The 19,477-nt window shown below is 41.9% G+C and overlaps 2 protein-coding genes across 2 annotated transcripts in view; one reads left to right on the top strand and one right to left on the bottom strand.

The window, feature by feature from the left end:
• The first annotated feature begins 2,640 nt into the window (after nt 1–2,640).
• Nucleotides 2,641–11,196, top strand: PPIC (peptidylprolyl isomerase C). Its single transcript, XM_082301085.1, has 5 exons — nt 2,641–2,767; nt 6,822–6,935; nt 7,421–7,514; nt 9,179–9,363; nt 10,596–11,196. The coding sequence occupies exons 1-5, from the start codon at nt 2,669–2,671 to the stop codon at nt 10,722–10,724; spliced, it is 621 nt and encodes a 206-aa protein (XP_082157211.1). The 5' UTR covers nt 2,641–2,668; the 3' UTR covers nt 10,725–11,196.
• Nucleotides 11,197–12,785: 1,589 nt separating this feature from the next.
• The window catches only part of SNX24 (sorting nexin 24), an 88,953-nt gene continuing 82,261 nt past the window's right edge, over nt 12,786–19,477 (bottom strand). The window contains exons 5-7 of the mRNA XM_082301377.1: nt 19,189–19,221; nt 18,259–18,323; nt 12,786–13,625 (exon numbers count right to left, since the gene is read on the bottom strand). Coding sequence (XP_082157503.1) covers nt 13,555–13,625; nt 18,259–18,323; nt 19,189–19,221 — 169 coding nt within the window. The 3' untranslated portion in view covers nt 12,786–13,554. The remainder of the gene's footprint in view (nt 13,626–18,258; nt 18,324–19,188; nt 19,222–19,477) is intronic.

A 19,477-nucleotide genomic window follows, 5' to 3' on the forward strand; every position in this document is an offset into this window, starting at 1 on the left:
TGTGCCCAGGTGGCCAGAAAGGTCAATGACACCCTAACCTGTATCAAAAATCATGTGGCCAGCAGGACCAAGAGATTGTCACCCTGTACTGGGCACTGGTGAGGCTGCACCTCAAATTCTGGGTTCAGTTTTGGGCCCTTCACTACAAGAAAGACATTGAGGTGCTGGAGTATGTCCAGAGAATGTCAACAAAGGCGGAGAACAGTCTGATGCACGGGTCTGATGAGGAACAGCTGAGGGAGCTGGGGATGTTCAGCCTGTAGAGAATGATAACCAAGGGGAGACCCAATCACGCTTTAACAACAACCTGAAAGGAGGCTTTAGCAGGTGGGGGTCAGCATCTTCTCTCAAGTAACAAGCCTTAGGACATGAGGAAATGTTGCAGTGGGGATCCTGCAACATGCATATATCAAACCAGGTGTCCTGTGGAAAGGAAATATATATGGACAGATTCTTGGTAGATGTTTCAGAGATGTTTATTTCTCCAGCCGCATGGCCGGGGCTCTGCCCAGGAACTGTTCCAGTCCCGGGACCCGAGGGTCCTTCTGCCCGCGCAGGGAACACAAACCAACCCATGGGAATGAGGCTGAGCAGGGGCAGGGAAACGCCGTGCCTGTGCCCTCAGGGCCCCTCTGCCAGGGCTACACGGCAGGGGAGGGACCCCAACAAGGAAACGTCCCTAAACTGTTTCAGGGGAGACTTAAGTTGGATACTATGAAAAATTCTTTCATGAAAAGGGCTGTTAAGCACTGGAACTGGTTCTCCAGGGAAGTGGTAGAACCATCTCTGGAGGTATTTAAAAGACATGTAGATGTGGTGCTTAGGGACATGGTTTAGTGCTGGGCTTGGCAGTGCTGGACTAATGGTTGGCCTCAATCACCTTAAATGTCTTTTCTCACCTGAACAATTCTATGACTCTGTGGCTATTGCGTCTACTACTTGCCAGCTGAGGCACAGTCTGAAGCCAAGCGGTTCGGCAGCCACGCAGAGCACATGCGGCAGTGCAGAGCACACTCTCCCTCGGGCACTGCACCTGAGCTCTGGGCTGGCTCTGCAATTCTCTGTGTAAGTGCTATGCCATACACCCAGAACCACAGTGCTGCTGAGTTTAAGCCCGAGTGTGTTTACATAAGCCACTGACAGCCTCCTGCTTGCAGTTCATTGGCATCTATTACAACTTTCATATGCTGGCACCTGAGAGGTCACAAAATTTCAGTGTGTGCTACAATTTGCAAATTTTCTAGGGACTGCAGCAGCAACACCATTTGAGACAGGTCCTGAATGCAAATGATTTTCTAGCAGAGAAAGCAACAGGTAATTTGCAAGACTGGGATCCCTCTTCCCCATCTTGGTAGGTAATGGCTTGGGAGAAATGTTTGTGTTTGATGAAATCCTTTAGTGCTGTTGTTTATTATTCAAAGTCCTGGGTGCAAGCTGATGTGGGTGCCAAGCAGTGCACCTCCACTGCTAACACAAACGAACCCGAAAGTGTTACAGGTGCCTCACAGGCTCTTGTTTCTACTCACTACATTAAATACAGCAGAGATCCAACGATGCACTCCCAAAATCACAGAATCAGAGAACTGGTCAGGTTGGAAGGGAGCACAGTGGGTCATGTGGGTAGTCCTAGAGCACACGGCACAGGACTGTGTCCAGATGATTCTTGAGTGTCTCCAAGGAGGGAGACTCTACAATCTCTCTGGGCAATCTGTTCCAGTGCTCAGTCACTCACACAGTAAAGAAGTTCTTCCTTGTAATTAGGTGGAATTTCCTGTGCATCAATTTCTGCCTGTTGCCTCTTGTCCTATTGCTGGCACCACCCAGCAGAGCCTGGATCCATCCTCTTGACACCCTTCCATCACATACTCATAGACAATGACATGGTACATCTCAGTCATCTTTTCTCTAGGCTGAACTTCTCTCTCAACCTTCCCTCATAAAAGAGATGCTCCAGTCCCTTTCTTGCACTCTGCTGGACCCACTCCAGGAGCTCTACACCTCTCTTATGCTGAGGAGCCCAGAACCGGACAGAGTGCTCCAGACGTGTCCTCACCAGGGCTGAATAGCAGGATCACCTCAGTCGACCTGCTGGCAATGCTGTTCCGAATGCAGCCCAGGATACCATTGCCCTTTCCCACAATGGCACACTGCTGGCTTAACCCCTTGCACGTTTACTGTTTTGGCTACTTCACCCACACGTGGGACCTTCCTGGGCACACGGCCTGGCCGAAGCCGAAGGCTGGGCGGCCGGGCCCCTCTCAGGCACTGCGGCTCCCGTTGGGCGAGGCTGACCCCGGGGAGGGCACAGGGCTTCCCACCGCCCATCGGGAACGTGCGCCACGACCCCCCCGCACTGGCACCCGCCCCACATCCCGCCTGGGGCGGGCCTGTCCTGGCAGCCCCCGCACCCGGGCAGCGCCGGGACCGCAGCTCAGCAGGGCCCGCGCCGGCCCGCCCCGGGCAGGTCACCGCTCCTGCCGGGATGGGTGACGGCTTCTCCAGGATGGGTGACCGCTCCCCGGGATGTGAGACCGCTCATGGGATAGATGAGCGATCCCTGAGATGCTGACCGCTCCCCGGCACGGATGACCGCTCCCCGGAGCCCCCCGCCCCGGCGCGGGAGGAGCCGCCCTTGCCGGCGCAGGCGCCGCAGCGCTCGGCCGGCGCCATGGCCCGCGGGGTGCTGCTCGGCGTCGTGGCCTGCCTGTGCTTCCTGGCCCCGGCGGCCGAAGCCTTCAAGAGGAGGGGACCCAGCGTGACAGCCAAGGTGACTCTTGCCCGCCGGGAAGGCTCGGGCCGGGCCGGGCGGGGCCCGCGGCGGGGGTGTCCCGCGGCCGTGCCGGGGGAGCCGGCCGCCCTCTGCCCTGTCCCGCTTCCACAGCCGGCCCCGCGCCGCATCCCGGGCACAGACGGCTTGGGGCGGGCTTGGGCAAACGCCAGAAATTCACCGTTTTATTAGATTTTTTTGTTGGTTGGTTTGTTACTTGGTGTTTAACCCCTTTGGGCATGCCGCCTTTCTGTAGGCGCTGGCATACCGTAGAGTTCGGGCCAGCAAAGCCTGCCTCTGGCTTGCAGAGGTGGAAACTTTTACATTCCTCACCCCACCAGCGCTGCTGCGGCCTCTCCTGCTGCCAGAGCAGTTTGGGGCTGCTGGTGCTGCCAGCCTGCCCCGAGCAGGGGGGGTTTGACTGCGCTGGCGCTCGTCTGTGCCATGGGGTTTATTCACTCTCCCCTGCCCTCTTTGCTGAAACTCCTGGAGAGGATCCAGCAGAGGGCTACGAAGTTGATCAAGGGAATGGAGCATCTCTCTTGCCAGGAAAGGCCGGGGGAGCTGGGCCTGTTTAGCCTGGGGAAGGGACTGAGAAAGTACCTTATCAATGTCTATGAGTAGCTGAAGGGAGGGTGCCCAGAGGATCGACCGGCCCCTGCTCGGTGGTGCCAAGCTGATGCACAGAAATTCTGCCTGAATATGAGGAAGAGCTTCTTTACTATGCAAGTGACTGAGCACTGGAACAGGTTGCCCAGAGAGGTTGTGGAGTGACCCTCACAGGAGATATTGAGGAACCACCTGGACACAATTCTGTGCCATGTACTCTGGGATGGCCCTGTTTGAGCAGGGAGGTTGGCCCAGATGACTCGCTGTGTCCTTTCCACTCTGACCCATTCTGTCTTTGTGTGAAGCTCTTGGTACTGAGAGCAGTCCCTTTGCTGCTCCTTGTTTCCCACTGCCTTGTGCCCGGAGGAGCGGTGCATGCGGTGCCTGCGAGGTTCTGCCAGCTGAGCTGCGGGCCAGGATCCCCTGGGGCTCAGTGCTGCAGGGCCCCTGGGCAGGCATGATAAATGGGCTGTGTGCCTGTGGCACACATGGCCACTGCAGATGGCACTGCCCAAGAGATGGACTTGTGGGCTGTGGTGCGTGCTGATGGGACGGGGATGCACCTCATTACTGCAGCATGCTGGCATCTCTTTCCAAAAAATGTTTGTTTGGTGCAGGAGGTGGGATGTTTAGTGCAACTTTGGATAAAGCAGGAATTCCATGTTTCAGCCCCCAAGTGTCTTTCCATCTGCAGTCACGAGAGAGTGTGTCCATGCTGGGAAAGACACTTACACTCATGAAAGTGTGACAGGGAAGGGCAGGGGCAGAACTGCTTCCTCTTCTGCATGGCTTCAGCATCCTAAGCCATGGACTGTGCCTTTTTCTCTGTACTTCATTGCCACTGTTGTCTGCAAATGCTTACAGTTTCATTGCCATGGACTTCTAGACCACAGATTTGATTTTTTGGGGGGGTAAATTTGACCTCCAAATAATCTTCTAGCAATATATTTCCATTAAATTATGCATAAAGTACTTTCCTTCTTCATTCCTTCTGCCTGGGCTATAATTTTATGCCATTTTCTGATTGTTGTGGCACATAAAGAATTGCAGTGCCAATCTTCCGTGTCCTAGGCAGTGGTAACTTTACAAAGCTCATCAAATCACACCAGTCTCCTCTCTTCCAGTTTAAGTAGCTTTCTGTAATTTTTCTTCATATAAAAGGTATAAATAGGTATTCTGTACCTATTGAGCATCTGTTCTGCCCATTTTTCTACATTTTTTTAGGTTGGTGTTATCATTCTGTGATAGAGAAGCCAGAATTGCATGCAGCACTCGGGGTGTGAACTCACAGTACACATGTAATTATGGTGTAATTATGGCCCATCTCTTTTCTGTTTCCATTTTAATTATTTCTAGTATTTGTTTGCCTTCTCTGACCTTCACAAGCCCAAAACCAAACTTTTCACTAAACTGCTCAGGAGGACACCAGATGTATTTTGGCCCCCTTGTTGTGGCTCTACACCATAGTCAGTATTTTTGCATTTATAAGGTTATTAGATTATCTGGTCTCCAAGAATAATGAGATCTTCCTTTCAAAGTCCGCTTTTGTTTCCCTGAATAATTGAATGCTCTTGTCCATTTTTTCAATTAGCTGTACACCATCTTGTGTAAATTATATATGAATATGTTTATGAGAACCAGCCACTCATACTTTCTTTTTTCATTTCAGTCTTGAAATACTTAACTTCAAATTGTAAATATGTTTAGATATTTATAAAAATATTAATAAGACTGAAAATTTATAATATTTATTTTCTTTCAGAGTTTTTAGTGAAGAATTTGGTCAGATGCTTTTTGGGATTCGAAAGTGCTGTATTGACCAGCTCAGTAGTGTCTACATGCTCACTGAATTTCCAGAGAACCTGAGGAAATACACTCACAATGACATGGCTTTTCTATGCAAAAATAGTGTCTAGGGCTACCAGATATTTCCATACTTGATTTTCTGGCCAAAAATATGTGCAGACACATTTTTACAAGTACTGGGTTTGCTGCTTAGGTGAGCAGCAGTGCCACATATGAAGCCTTGTGGCTGGGCTAGGTTTACAGCATATGATGAACTTGTCTCCGTGTGCTCTGTCAAAGTGTTTGATGTTCCTGCTCTGTGGGGTGATTGTTTGGTAGCCTTGGTCGTGTTACTTATATATGCCAATGTATTTCAGGCAGTCCTAGTAGAACAACATTTCCAAACAAAATAGACAGACAATGGGTTTAGAAAACATAGGAGGGCAATACCCCTTACCTAGATAACACTGGAGGCACAATTCAGAGAGAGGTTTGTTTATAAAACTCCTAAAGAGTTAGTGAAAGTGTGTTGTTAATACTTTGGGAGCCACACATCTAAGAAGCATGTTATTCAGTGCCAAGGAAATGAATGAGGTGTATCAAAAGGAATTTTATTTCCTTTATAGCGCTTTTATAGCGTTAGCCAAAAGTTCAACAGTCAAAACCACATGGAAGATCAAGAAACGGTAGAAATGTTTAGTAGGAGAGCGTGAAAGAGGCATTCATGTTGGAGAGACTGTGGTCATTTATTATCATTATTGGACTAATTTCTTAGCATTACAGACAAGTAATACTTGGTTGAGTGCCACAAGGAACAGCAAATACCACATCATAGGAATACACATTGCTGTTTCCTAGAAGTTGTAATAGCCTTTATGTAACTTTTTCAGAACTTCAAAATGCCTCATTTCCTGACAGCTGTTCCTACTTTCAGTAATTATTGGAACATTTTTGCACGTTCAAATATGCATTCATAGATTCTGAAGCATATTGAAATGTCTTATAATTCATTTGCCTTTTTGAAGTTGCTGTTCAGCGACATATACATTGACGTTTTTAGGCAATCAGCTGAATCATCTGGCCAGGTTATTTCTCTGTTGGGTTTGAATTCATGTTTAGGAAGGCGGCTGCTTGCTTGAGCCGTAGGATTTTCTTCCCACTGTTTGTCAATTCAATGGAATTTAGGCTTTTGTCTGCACATACTGATGCCTGGAACAGTGAAGATTATGAGTGGATAGCAAACTGTCATTTGTAGGGAGTGTCAGTACTATAGTTCTTTGTTATTTTCCCCCACATTGGAATAGCATTGTTGTTCTTCCTTACTTTCATATTTCAACTTCTCCATTCAGCTTTAAAGACTTATATGTCTGGGAAAAATCTTCTTGAACACTATCTTCAAGCTTGAGATACAGCAGTCCCACTGAGCCATTAAAAGCAATAAGAATCAAAACATAGTCACCAGTTCTCAAACAGTTCTCTGCATAAGCTGATTTTGGTGGCTCTGAAAGGATTTCTCTGAAACAGCACCCTTAGGAATTGCAGGACACTATTAATACAGGCCAGGCAGAAGCAATTTCTTACCACCTTACTCTTTGAAAAGCTTGGCCTTTTGTTGCGCTCACGTCTGTATCACTTTTGTTCCCTTCACAAAAATATTCAGGTGTTCTTTGATGTGAAGATTGGAGACAAAGATGTTGGCAGAATTGTAATTGGATTGTTTGGAAAAGTTGTCCCAAAGACCGTGGAGAACTTCATTGCGTTGGCGACTGGAGAAGTATGTTTGTGGTTTTCTTCCACCATGTACTCAAGTTTGGCTTGGGAAGGCAATGTTTGTTTAATGCTGTTTCAGTTGTGAGCTGTCAATCTTCATTCACTGGAGCCTGTGCAAAAGTGCCATCCCCAAGGCTATGCACTAGTGTGTGTCTTCTCAGGTCCTCAGTTCACAAGACATAATTACGAGATGTTGGATATGACCACCTCAGTCTGTCCCTGCCTTGCAGATCTAGCATGTGGAGTTAACAGTGGTCAGATACCAGTCAAATAAAGACAATGCCTTTGATCACCTGAATCATACCTTCTTTGTGGCAGTGTAGTCCAGCTGTGTTTACCTGCACCTCAGTTCAGTGTGTTTCCTGACAGTATTACATCTCTTGTTGATATATTCTGTGAAATCTAGCCATTCACAACTTGTGTATTTCCATATGATTATATATAGACCTGGGTGTTATATTCATTTAAAGAATTATTTCATTTTCTTAGAGAGGATATGGATACAAAGGAAGTAAATTTCATCGTGTGATCAAAGACTTCATGATTCAAGGAGGAGACTTTACAGCTGGAGATGGATCAGGAGGTAAAATACTTAGTATATTCCAGGTTCTCTTTTTTTTGTTCAAATGTCTGCTGAAAGTATTGGCAAAACAGCATATTCCTTCATTGTTTCTGCTCACATAAATGAGAAAAACCCCAAACCAGCCCACATTTGTTTCAGAGCATCTAGTACTTTTCCAAGCATCTTGTATCCTAAGATGCAGCTGGTTGGATTATCTGATTTATAAGTATGTGTAGCTCTTCCTTTGTCCTCAATTTTTGCAGATAGCTCTTTTCTGTCTGACTTGTCCCCATTCAAGAAGCATGGCTTTGCGTGCTGGGCTGGAGCCACGTGACCAGCTGAGCTGCTCCTACAACTTACCGTCTCCAAAAGATGGATGTCTCCACCCTTCCCCTGCTCTGGCTTTGTGACAGCGCTCCTTCCCTGAGGCACTCACTGATTGCATGAATAGGTGAACCTATTCAAGTCATCCAGCAGAAGTCTAATGCGTGATGAAACAGTGAAAGCGCGTAGAGGGAAGGCAGGTAGGGAAGGAGGAGGCTGTCCTCCCTGCCCTCAGCTCAGGCTGTTCCCAGGAACCTCTGAAATGTGCTGTGAGAGGGAATTTCATAGCAGGGAGAGAGAAAGAAATTAGAAGATGAGGGTCATGCCCTCTCCCCTTTTTTCTCTTACTAAAACTGAAACCATAAACTTGCTGGTGCTGGGAGTCCTGGCTGTGTGTATCACTCCTCACTCCTGAGCCTCCAGAAGAACAGTTCAGTCCACTCAGGAGGGCATTGCCAGCGCAGCATCTCTTGCACTGCACTCATTCTGGCTGCAGATTTCTTCCCTTCCTTTACATGCACATTCTTCACATGCTAGGATTTGAACTGTCTGCCTGAAATGTTAGTGATTTCCCTGCTGGGAGAGAATGGAAAACACAAATTCCTTTTCCTAGCAGTGAACAGTGGGGAAGACTGTAATACCAAAGACATAGTTTTAGCATTAAGGGTAGGCAGCATTTACTTGCTTGCTGATGTTGTTTATCGGGATAGCATCTGGTGGTGTTGTGAGCAGTGTCCCCATTGTGCTAGGCACTGCTCAAGTAAAGAGTGAGACAGACAGCCTTCTCTTTTCAGAGTGATGGTGGTATAAACATGACTGACGTATTTTCTCTCTGAACAGTTCTAGAAACATCTTAATCTTTATGTCGTGGTTGTACAAATCCACACCAAGTATTTTAGGCTAACTTCCATTTGGTCTTTATATATTTGTAAACCTGCCTAAAGCAATTTCTTAGTATAAGGGAAAGGTTTAAATACTGAAATTGTCACAAAACATGACAGCCTTATTGTTAATTGCCATAAATATGTACTTTTTTTAAGCCAAACAGGATGAAGTATAATATTGTTCAGTGGTGTCTGTAAACCAGACCTTTGAAGGTATTCAGCTTGCTTAAATTCAAAGGATAAAGCATCATCAGCTTTAACTATTCTGTCCTTATAGCTTTAGGTGGTTTAGCTTACCTTTACACACAAAATGATTTTAGTTATGGAGTCGCTGATGATTGAACAGTGATGCTGCTGTGTTTACTCAAACAATGAACCTTCAAGTCCTGAATCCATACTTTGTTTTTCCCATTTTTGAAAAAGGGCTTTTGTTTAGTATTTTTTTTTAATGTTTGCTTTCTTATTTTTTTGTCATAGGAAGAAGCATCTATGGAGAAAAGTTTCCTGATGAGAACTTCAAGCTCAAACACTATGGAATTGGATGGGTTAGCATGGCTAATTCTGGCCCAGACACCAATGGATCCCAATTCTTCATCAGTGTGACAAAGCCTTCCTGGTTAGATGGAAAACATGTAGTATTTGGCAAAGTCCTTGATGGAATGGTAAGTGTAAAGTAGTGGTTGATGTGGACAAATTGTGACACATTATATCCCTGTTACCATGGTTCAGAAACAGTTGAGTATTCATCTAATACGTACATGGTAGAAAATAATTGTGAAGAGCTCCAGCTGGATGATTTAGAACTGAAATAGCAGAAATCGAAACCTGTATCATGCTTTTGGCTTTCACAGCCCTTATTTCAGACTGCTAACCACTGAAAACAACACTGACACCTTTGCAGATTACAGATGGAGAAAGTTCAGCTCCTCCTGTCAGTAACACTGTTACCCATGAAGTAATTATGTTTCTACAGGCTAAAATCAAATATTGTAGCACATGCTAGTTATGGATAACACTTTCACTGTTACGGTCTTTAGAAGCATGTGAATGATACTGATGGAAGGCCAAATAGAATTTTAAGTTAAAAAATCGTATTTTCAAGTGATTATACTTTTATTAGTCTGGTTTTCCTTACAGATTATTCCTTTTTAATCTACGTCTTGAAATTAATGGGGAAAACACAAGCTGCTGGATGGACCAGTTCTTTGAGGAGTTTGAAAATCTAATCAGAACTCTTGCCCCTCACTCCCACATTCATACTGAATTCCATGTTCACGATCTACAGTAATAGCTGGAAATTTTTGAGAAGGTATTTAGATTTAAGTTTCAGTTTAGTCAGATTAATGGACAAATATCCAAACCCAAATTGTCAATAGAACTAACTGAATGTAATTAAAAAATACTGATGGCATGGTACCACACTGAAAATGTGTATGTGTGTGTTACATGCTAAAGGTAAAAGCAGTAACCAGATTTCTGGAAGCACAGTTATGCTGTACAATTAGGAGAATAATAGTGCTTGTCTTTTCTGATCTCTGGACTCACCTTCTGCACACAGGCCACAGATAGAATCCTGTATATGCCAGCTTAATCACCTGAATGTACATTTTCAGTTGCCCCTTCAAAATGTTTTTGTTGGCTGAAAGATTTTCTAGGAGGACAGGCAGCCTTTCTTGTGCTTCTGTCACCTGTGTGAGTTACAGAATGGTGTAACTGCTAATGTGGAAAAAAAAGGATGTGGGAAGTCAACAGGGTAAAGGTCTTTGTTCACAAGCTGTTTCATAAGCAGTGACATTAGGCGTACTTCGTTGTTTCCGTGGCACCAGACTTCAGTCACTGGAGTTTCTTTGGCTAAACGGAACCTTTCTGTTTGTTTGTTTTTTTTGTTTAACAGTCTGTGGTGCACTCGATAGAACTCCAGCCAACAGATGAACATGACCGGCCCCTTCAAGACTGTGTGATTGTGAACAGTGGCAAAATAGCTGTAAAGGAACCATTTGTAGTTGAAGTTGGTGACTGGTGAGACCAACAGTCAGAATGAAAAGTAAATCTTAAATAACTTTCCTTTAATGCCTGTTTTTGACTGATCTCAATTATACATTGAGTTTTCTCCTCAAAACATATGAGGCTACATTTAGGCAATACTTACCATTTGCCAAATACATAAAAAATATGACCATTTCTGTAACAACATGTTGGAGCTGCCACTGCTTGAAATTCAAGACATATCCCACTAAATTCTAGATCTTGCAGAAAAAGTCTTTAATGAAAAATTATAGCAGTAATTCTATTTTTTCAAGATTTAAAATACAGTAATTTTATTCTGTTTGGAAATTTTAGCAATGTTTGTTTTTGTCTTTTCAGCTGAAAATATTTACTATAACAGTACCAGCATTTTTAAAAACTAATAAAAAAACCTAAAAAAAAAACCTTAAAAAAACCCCAGAGTAAAATACAGAAGTGTTTTGAATAAATAAACTTTGATTTCAAATAAATACTTGAGAGCATTTTTTACTCCACCCCCACAAGGTCTTTCTTCTCACCTCAGCTGATTCCACTTAATATGCAGGGAGTTTTGCTTTATAGGAGGTAAGGTTGTAAGGTTAGAGCAGAGATGGTAAATTTTCCTAATCTTAACCTGTCAGATGAAGTCCCTGCTGTCTTTCAGAGAACCACAGTATTCAGATACCATCCTGTGATCAAGGACATGCAGCTTTTCTGTCTATTATTAAGATAATCACTTAGAAACTGATTAAAACAGAAGAATTCTTCTTTTACAGCACAGTGAATTTTGTAACACCTAACTGATATTATTTATTGTAAAGCTCAAATGCTTTTTCTTTTAAGTTTTGCTGTAAGTTTGAGAACTTTAGGTTAATTATTTTTGTGATGCTTCATAAATAACTCTTAAGCTGACAATGAGTAGCTTTCAGAGAAGGTCAGTGTAGGGTAACACTTAAGAGACACACCCCTGTTAAGTTTTTACAGTACTCCCCAGGACAGAGATGTGGATTTTTTCCTGTTGACAGTGTTTTAGGACTCAATATGGAAGAGGCAATGCCAAGATCTGATGAAGGACTCATCCACCTGTACAACAGGCAGCACACCACTCCTCCCTTTAGTGACTTGTTTCCTGAAGGGTGTCCTGGAGCTCATGAGAGGTATCTAGAGCTGAAGTGATTCAGGGTAGGAGAGGCTACTACAGCACAGAGCTTGTAGGAACCTACTGGCATTCTACTTAAAAGGAAACAGGAAAAAGCTGTGGGCAGGGATTTACCCCAGGTTCTCCTGACATGTCATTTGCAGTTACAGGATGCTTCTGCTGGTTCTTCATCCATAGCTCTGGGGCCTCTCCTGAGGGTAAATACTGACATTTCTTTTCAGAGACCTGTGAAAGGATTACTGTCCTCTTTAAAGAGAACTTGAGGAGAACTTGGCAAGGGCCTCTAAATTTGCCTAGTGCTAGGCAATCAAGATTTTAATTTTACCTCTGATCACTTCTTTTTCTACTGGCACTTTAAAGTAAAATTCTCTGAAAAGCAGCACTGGGAAGGCAGGGTTAGCAAGCAGGAGTGAGGATGCTTCAGACTGCCTTGTCCAACCAGCCTTCTGCCAGTAGCTGAAAGCTTTCCTGGAGGCTGAGCCTGCAGACCTCATAAAGTTATGCTACCTGAACAAGTGTTGCAGTCCCAGGCCTACCTTTTGTCCAAGTCCCAGCTTTCTGTTCCCCAAATGGCTTCCAAACACATTTAGTAGCTAGAGCAGGCCACCCATGTGTCTCCAGGATCAGACTGCTGTTTGTGCCCAGCTTTGCCATTGCTGCTTCTGTGCAAAAACTCCCCTCTGTTGATGAGCCCAGTGACTTACTAGCTATTCAATTACCCTGATTTTTTTCACCAAGACATACACTTCTGTAAGCCTACTGTGTTCAGCTGAGCTAAGAGCTTTAAATGAGCAGACACACAGGTTATTTTCTCACACTTCATGGGGAGACATCTATGAGACCCATCTCAGATGACAGAATCTCAGAAAAATTTCAATAGAAAAGCACAAAAAACCCACTGAAGTGGTACATTCATGTCCTAGTAATTTATTTTGTAATGTCCAGTAGCACACATACAAATTTCCAGTTAAATCTGAACATACATATATATGTATCAGTTTTAGTTTGATCATAATAATAGTCTTGCTTTAGTTTACCACAGAGTTGTATGTTTTGTGACTTACAAAATGTTAATATATGGAATACAGTCAGCAAGTTGATGTGGAGAGTAAACAAACACACAAGTTAGATGTTAAAACTGAATGGACATGTATAAAAGCCACATAAAAGCTCCTGGTAAGTAAAATAATTTCAACTGAAATCTAGAAAATTTCCTCAGAGAGTGCTATGTGTTTCAGAATGTGAAAGCACTCTTTCCAATTCCGCACACACTCTTCAGCACTTTTAATCCATTCAGTGCCAGCAGTGGGTAATGTGCTGGGAAAAATCCTGGTGCAAAAAGGTTTAGTGTTTGCTTTAATAAAAATTATAGAAATAATTAGTAAAACTTTTCTCTTCAAAGGTTAGCATAATTCAGTGTAAGACTTAGAACATTTAGTGTTAAATAGCTAGAGCATGTCAATATATAGAAGGTATAAATTACTTCAATACTGTTGTTTCCGTATCATTTTTAAAAGCAGCAACTGTAATGACAGTGATTTTAGTTAAGAAGACATAATGCTTGAACTTAATCTGATGTTCTGCCTCTTGCTTCTGAGCATAATTTTCACATCACAGAATTTTATTCCTGTTAGTTCTATTAACCATGACTCAGAGACTTGCTTCAGCTTCTTCTTGCCTTATATCACTTCTACCTGGGCAGTAGATGAGGATAAAATATTCCATGTAGAATGCCGTCTATAACTACGTTTGGAAAGTCATCTGAAAAAAAAAAAGAAACAAAAAAAGAAACTTACTTTCTTATCCGTGTCAGAACAATATAAATGTTTTTGTGAAACTTAACTAGGTAAGGCCTCGTTTACTTTGGGTTACTGCATCACTCAACTGTTTTTCCATGTTGGGGATGTACTATTAGTAATGCTGTTTCAGCACTAAAGCCACTTTAGGGTAGCACTGGGCATTGCATGAATGCGCTGCCAGATTTCTAGCTTATTGATTTAAAGGGATGTTCTAATACTTAATGCTGCTAGGCTCCAGCTCTTTATCTGAATCTTTTCTCACAAGGAAGATGGATTACACTGGCAATTCAATTTCTAACAAAATCTCAATATACTTGAAGAAATTTCAAGACTGCTACTGGGAATACTTCAAAGCTGTTTTTTGTATTGTGGCTTACAGCAATGTTTAGACTGAGAAGACCTGAGGATGCCTATACAAAGATGATTATTTGAGGCAAGAAATTTTCAGGTTGTCCAGTTGACATAAAATGTCTCATGTTACAAAATGTCATCCTACAGTATTTGAAGGAAAAATTCCCCACAACTTTGTTATCACAGATGCAGAGGTAACTACCAGTTAATTTTCATGTTCAATTTGGCTTGAAGGATTACCTGATAGAACACAGTAATAGATCCAGGATGTGCATTGTTGAATTGAAAAGATTTTTCAAATGCACCAACACCTGAGGTTTTAACAAAGGGTTTATTTAAATCACCAGGCATTAAAACTAAGAATTTCTGATCACATCTTACAACCTTAAAATGGTTAGTGTGCTAGAAATGGATTTGCTACTAAGAGCTGACTGTTTCTGATACAGAACTTTCCACACTAATCAAACCTTCAACTATCAGCCTACAGGATATTCACAAAGAGGAGATGCAACTTTTATAAAAATCACTAGTACTTGATAAATTAGATCACCGAATGTGAGTGGGAATTAGGGTTTGTCCCTAATTCTTTCACAGAAATAATTTTGGATGTAAAAATATTGAGCAAAAGTAGATTTGGAATCTATAAAAACAATCCTTAGTGTCTTAAATGTGTTATTTCATTGTTACTAATAAAGTGATTTCAGAATATTAAAGATGTTACAAACAGAGATATTTCAGGATGTTTTCATGAACTGTAGCCTCCTAACTTGACTATGTAAACAATATATGCATACTTCTACCCAGCTCATAGTAAGTCATAGTTATAAATTACTTGCTAATATTTTGAATCCAGTAATGCTTCCTCCAATTCTCTAAGTTCATCTGTACCAAATTACCCTGGTAGAATAACCCTGTGCAGTTGTCATTAAAGTTATCAAAAATACACTTGTAAAGGCAACCTGAAGCTTTCCTTCTAGATTAAATGCTGCAGTTCCAGAAACCACTTTTTATTGTTTCTTTTATAACATAGAGTGTATATAGGAAAATAAGGATTGATTTTCGAAATTATAGTACCTCACAATATTAGATTTAATGTGAGCCATTTCTGCTTAAAAAAATCAAGCATATCAATTTCAGTTAAATACAACTGGAGTATATATACATAACTATAAACACAACAAAGCACAGTTGCAGATCTGTGATATTTGCATGGCTTAAAAGAATCAACACAACAATTTTCAAACAAGTGACACTAAATCTAAGATCCCATTTTTTTTAGCTTACAAGATATTGTCTCCAATTTGAAGCATATTAGGTTTTTCCTTTATTTTTCTTGAAAACATTAATTTTTTTTTTCTCCCCATACCCTTACACAAAAAGTGATGCACACTTGGGCACTCATACTGTTAGATACATCATGAAAAAGGGAATCTAAAAATCAATGAGGTTTGTAACTGCAGATCTTGTTTCTGGAAAGTTGTCTTGTACCTCAACAGTGCTTGAAGCCCAGTCATTGGAATAATGGCGAGATTATATTTTATAAAGACAAGTAACAGTGCAATGACAGGGTAAAAAATATTCTTTGAGTATTATATTCCAGAATTAGTTATTTATTTTGTTTAAAACTCACACTACTTCCTATTTATTGAAATATGTTAACACAGGCATTCCCGTATCCAGGAAAGACTTCTGATTGAAATTCACCTTCTTCAAAGAAAACATAGAACAAATAGTTGTTTGTTAATGGACACTTACTTTTGGTCATAGGTTGAACAACCTTGGCTGTTTTTACAAAGGAATCAGAGTCTATCAAAGTAAGAACTGATCTGAGAGGGAAAATTTTAGAAAGCTCATCTACATTTTCTCTGTGCTGCAAACTAAAAACAAAGAAGAAGAATTAAAGGCAATGGTAGTTGTGTAAAAACTTTGTTTCTTTCTAACTAGACTTGAGTCAACTAGTAGAGCCTCTAGACTCAGGACTTGGTTTTCTTCTTCCTTTTTTAAACCACAAGTCACATTCTAATTTGTGTTTTAATTCATTAAGTTAAAGAATGACTTGCAGTGAATTTGAGGTTTTAGGGTTTTCAAATACAAAGCATTTTCACCTGCCATGTAAAATTCTAAATACTGTGGGTCAAGGCCAGAAAATGCCTTGAAAAGGCAAAAGTCTGAAATGTCCTTTGTTTCAGATGTCATTAATGAGGCCTACTCAATATTTAAACATCTTACTCATTAGAAGAGGCCTTTATATTAATGCTTTTTTGCACTGCTTAAAAGAATAGTTAAAAATTAATTTGGAAGTTTCTAATGATTTCACAAATAGGAAGCTTAGCCTTACTCAGAGTACACATTATGGAAGGGAGGTAAATACCATCACAGAACTGCAAAATCTTGAAGTCTTATGGCAAAATGTTACATGTGGGCTGGAAATACTAAGCACCATCTCAATATTTTTGGGATAACTACATGAAATCTATTTTCTCCCTTCAGAATGGTATGGAATTACATGATGTTCATAATTTATACTGGGCTCTTGAGGAATCAAATATGCAATTAGGAGGAGCATTAAACAGATTAAGACATGCAATGTGGCTCCCTCTAAATAGTATAGGCAGCATCTGGCCCAACTTTTAAACAGAGGTTGCTCTGTGGGTGATTCTTCATTACTGTTGTCACTTGGGTCAGACATGACCTGTGCAGTGACCCCCCCCCTCCCCTTACCACGCTTCGGTTCATTGATTTTGTGATTTGCACTCCAGCCTCAAATGAACATTCAGTGGGATCAGACTAGTGCTAAGTCAAAGTAAAAGCTAAACAACCTTGTGATGTGTATTCTGATGTGGACCCGAGTCACACTGGACCTCTGCTGTCTTGTTTTGCTCTAGTTACACTTTTGAGTTCAGTAAGACTTCAGAGGGTCAATAGTGTTTGGCTGCACTACTAGCTAGAGTGGACACTGCCTGCAAGAGAGACTACTTAATCCTCTCAAAATATGTGCACCTGTCCCTGTGGTTTTGATAAACAGCTTGAATAAAACAACCATAGAATAGCTGCAGCTGGAAGAGACGACTGGAGGTGATCTGGTCCAACCCCCTCTTCAAGCAGGAGCACCTGCAGGCAGTGACCCAGGACCATGACCAGGCAGCTTCCAGGTGTCTCCAAGAGTGGAGACCCAAGACCACTCTGGGTAACCTGTGTCTGGGCCTGGGAAAATTTTCCTGATGTTCTAGTCCTGTTACTGGGCATCACTGGAAAGAGATTGGCTTTGTCTTTCTTATGCCCTTCCCTCAAGTATTTATAAACATCTTGAGAAAATCTCAAGGAAGTACACTCCATTGTCTAGGAAACTACGAGCAAAAATGTATTCTTTCCTAAATTTATTCTTAAAATTTTAATGGTTTTCAAGGCAGTGTGAGAATTTGACTTCCACACAGTATTTTATAAAATGAAACAAAATGCCACATAAAAAAAGAATCCTTATGTGCAGCTCAGGGAGAAAATTCTCTCCTGAAAGCATATTACATTTTTTAATAAAATATTTAGTAGAAACAACAAGTTCCAGCAAGTAAAATGACAAAGCCAAGAGGAACACACTTGGAAAATGGTCCTTTTTTCCCTGCACACATTTAATTTAAGACAGGGTAAATTCTCTGAATTATTAATTCAAAGAACTTTTTATATTAAAAAAAAAGTTTATAACAAACTATTTCAAACACTCCTTTGAACTCCATGTTATGAGATGAAGTCTAATGTAAATGTCCTGTGAAATACATCACGTGCACTTAAAGTGCACTTTTTTTTTCCCCCATAAAGAGCTCCAGAGGTTATAAATGATAAGAAATAATAATAATCCAAATGGAAATACAAACATGCTTGCAGTAGATCGACTGGTGTTTAGGGAAAAAGCACTTACAAAGGACTGGGCCTCCAAGTTCAAATCCTTCAGGCAAAACAGCCAAAGGGTCAACAACAAGAAAAGAAAAGCAGTGTTCTTCATCTTTTGATTTGAATTCTCAGTAGGTTTGCCTGAGAGAACAACTGGGGGAGAAAATTCCACTCTTTTATAAATCACCCACCCCGCTTAGTGTTTTAATGGTTTCTTACACAAGAACTATCGTTTTATTGGCAGGTTATTAGATGCTGGACCAGTGTCATTTGATTAGGCCAGTATTAATAATAATGTGGTTTATGCAGTGCAGGGTCAGATCAGTAAAGTGCTGTTAACAGATGACATGTTTGATTACCGTTGGCTTTAGGCAAGACATATGGATCCCTTAGGAACAGCAGCACAGGCTGGTGGGACAGTTTGCTGGAAAGGTCAAGAACAGGGATGTCAGTATCAAGGGACAGCAAACAGACTATTCTACAAACTAGCTTTGATAAAGTGAGGTGGTCAAGCTGCCAGGAGCCATGCGGTGTGGCTCTGCACACCAGCGCTGCTCCAGAGGGCAGGCTCCATCTCCTGGAAGCAAAGCTCGCTGCTCCTCCACCATACAGTGAAACCCTCAATGTCAAGCTGGAGTGAAGGGGCTCCATCCAGGAGGAGTGGCTTGCAGCTGGCTCTGAGACCTCCTGCTCCCTGGCACGCAGTGTCATGCAGGCTACAAGACCATCTACAACCAGGCTCCGTGTCTACAGGCTCTCCAGGCCACAAAGCAGACTCAAAATGTCACCATGTTCTTACAGCTCCCAAAGCAGTTGCTGTACCCATCATCCGTGGAGAGAAGTCCTTGGAAGCCCCCCAGGCCTGACTCCCGCCCTTGGTCGTGGCATGGACAGCCTCCCCCAGCTCTCTCCACTTCACTCTGTACATATACATTCCAAGTAGTGCAACCTGATGCATATGAAGCTCTATCAAATGCATAAGGAAGAACCCAAACCTCTAATTTCTTCTGATAAGTCTTCTTGCTACAAAAAATATATTCCGCAATATATTTCAGAGCTGGTAGTATTCTGTCAGTTTTGTAAGGAATTTCTCAACACTAGCATAAGGATGTCCAAATCACACTATAAATGGACAGATATAGCATAGCTGATGGTAATTAACAAATACATCTAATTTTAATGCTCAACTACTGCTAGTTTGTTAACTGCAAGGAACAAATAAAGTAAATGCCAATAATTAAAGTAGTTTATTAATCAGGTGTCCTATAAAGAGTAGAAATCAAGCTCACCTTGATTCTTCAGATTCTGTTTCATCAAAAGAGCTGCAAGTAAAGTGAGAGAAAACTTTGGTTACAACAAAACTAAGTTTAAAATTAAAACTCCCAAATCTTTTAAGAATCAAAGAAGGGAACAATCTTTTGCTGGTCAGTGGCCACATAATGCCACATAAGGAAATGAATGTAGGAGATTGTATCATTTTATAACCACCACTACTTGAAAATGACAGCATCCATTTTACCATAACAGATTAATTTCCATCTCTCTATCTCTCATTCTATCTATGAAGTGTTGGGATAC

This window comes from Coloeus monedula, assembly GCF_965178545.1.
Source record: "Coloeus monedula genome assembly, chromosome: Z".
In the NCBI taxonomy this organism is placed as follows: Eukaryota; Metazoa; Chordata; class Aves; order Passeriformes; family Corvidae; genus Coloeus; species Coloeus monedula.

Excerpts from the sequence above, each read along its gene's own strand:
- PPIC (XM_082301085.1), top strand. The coding sequence starts at position 2,669 with ATGGCCCGCGGGGTGCTGCTCGGCGTCGTGGCCTGCCTGTGCTTCCTG. Across the intron at positions 6,936-7,420 it reads TTGCGTTGGCGACTGGAGAA|AGAGGATATGGATACAAAGG; the intron begins GTATGTTTGTGG and ends TCATTTTCTTAG. Across the intron at positions 9,364-10,595 it reads GCAAAGTCCTTGATGGAATG|TCTGTGGTGCACTCGATAGA; the intron begins GTAAGTGTAAAG and ends TTTGTTTAACAG.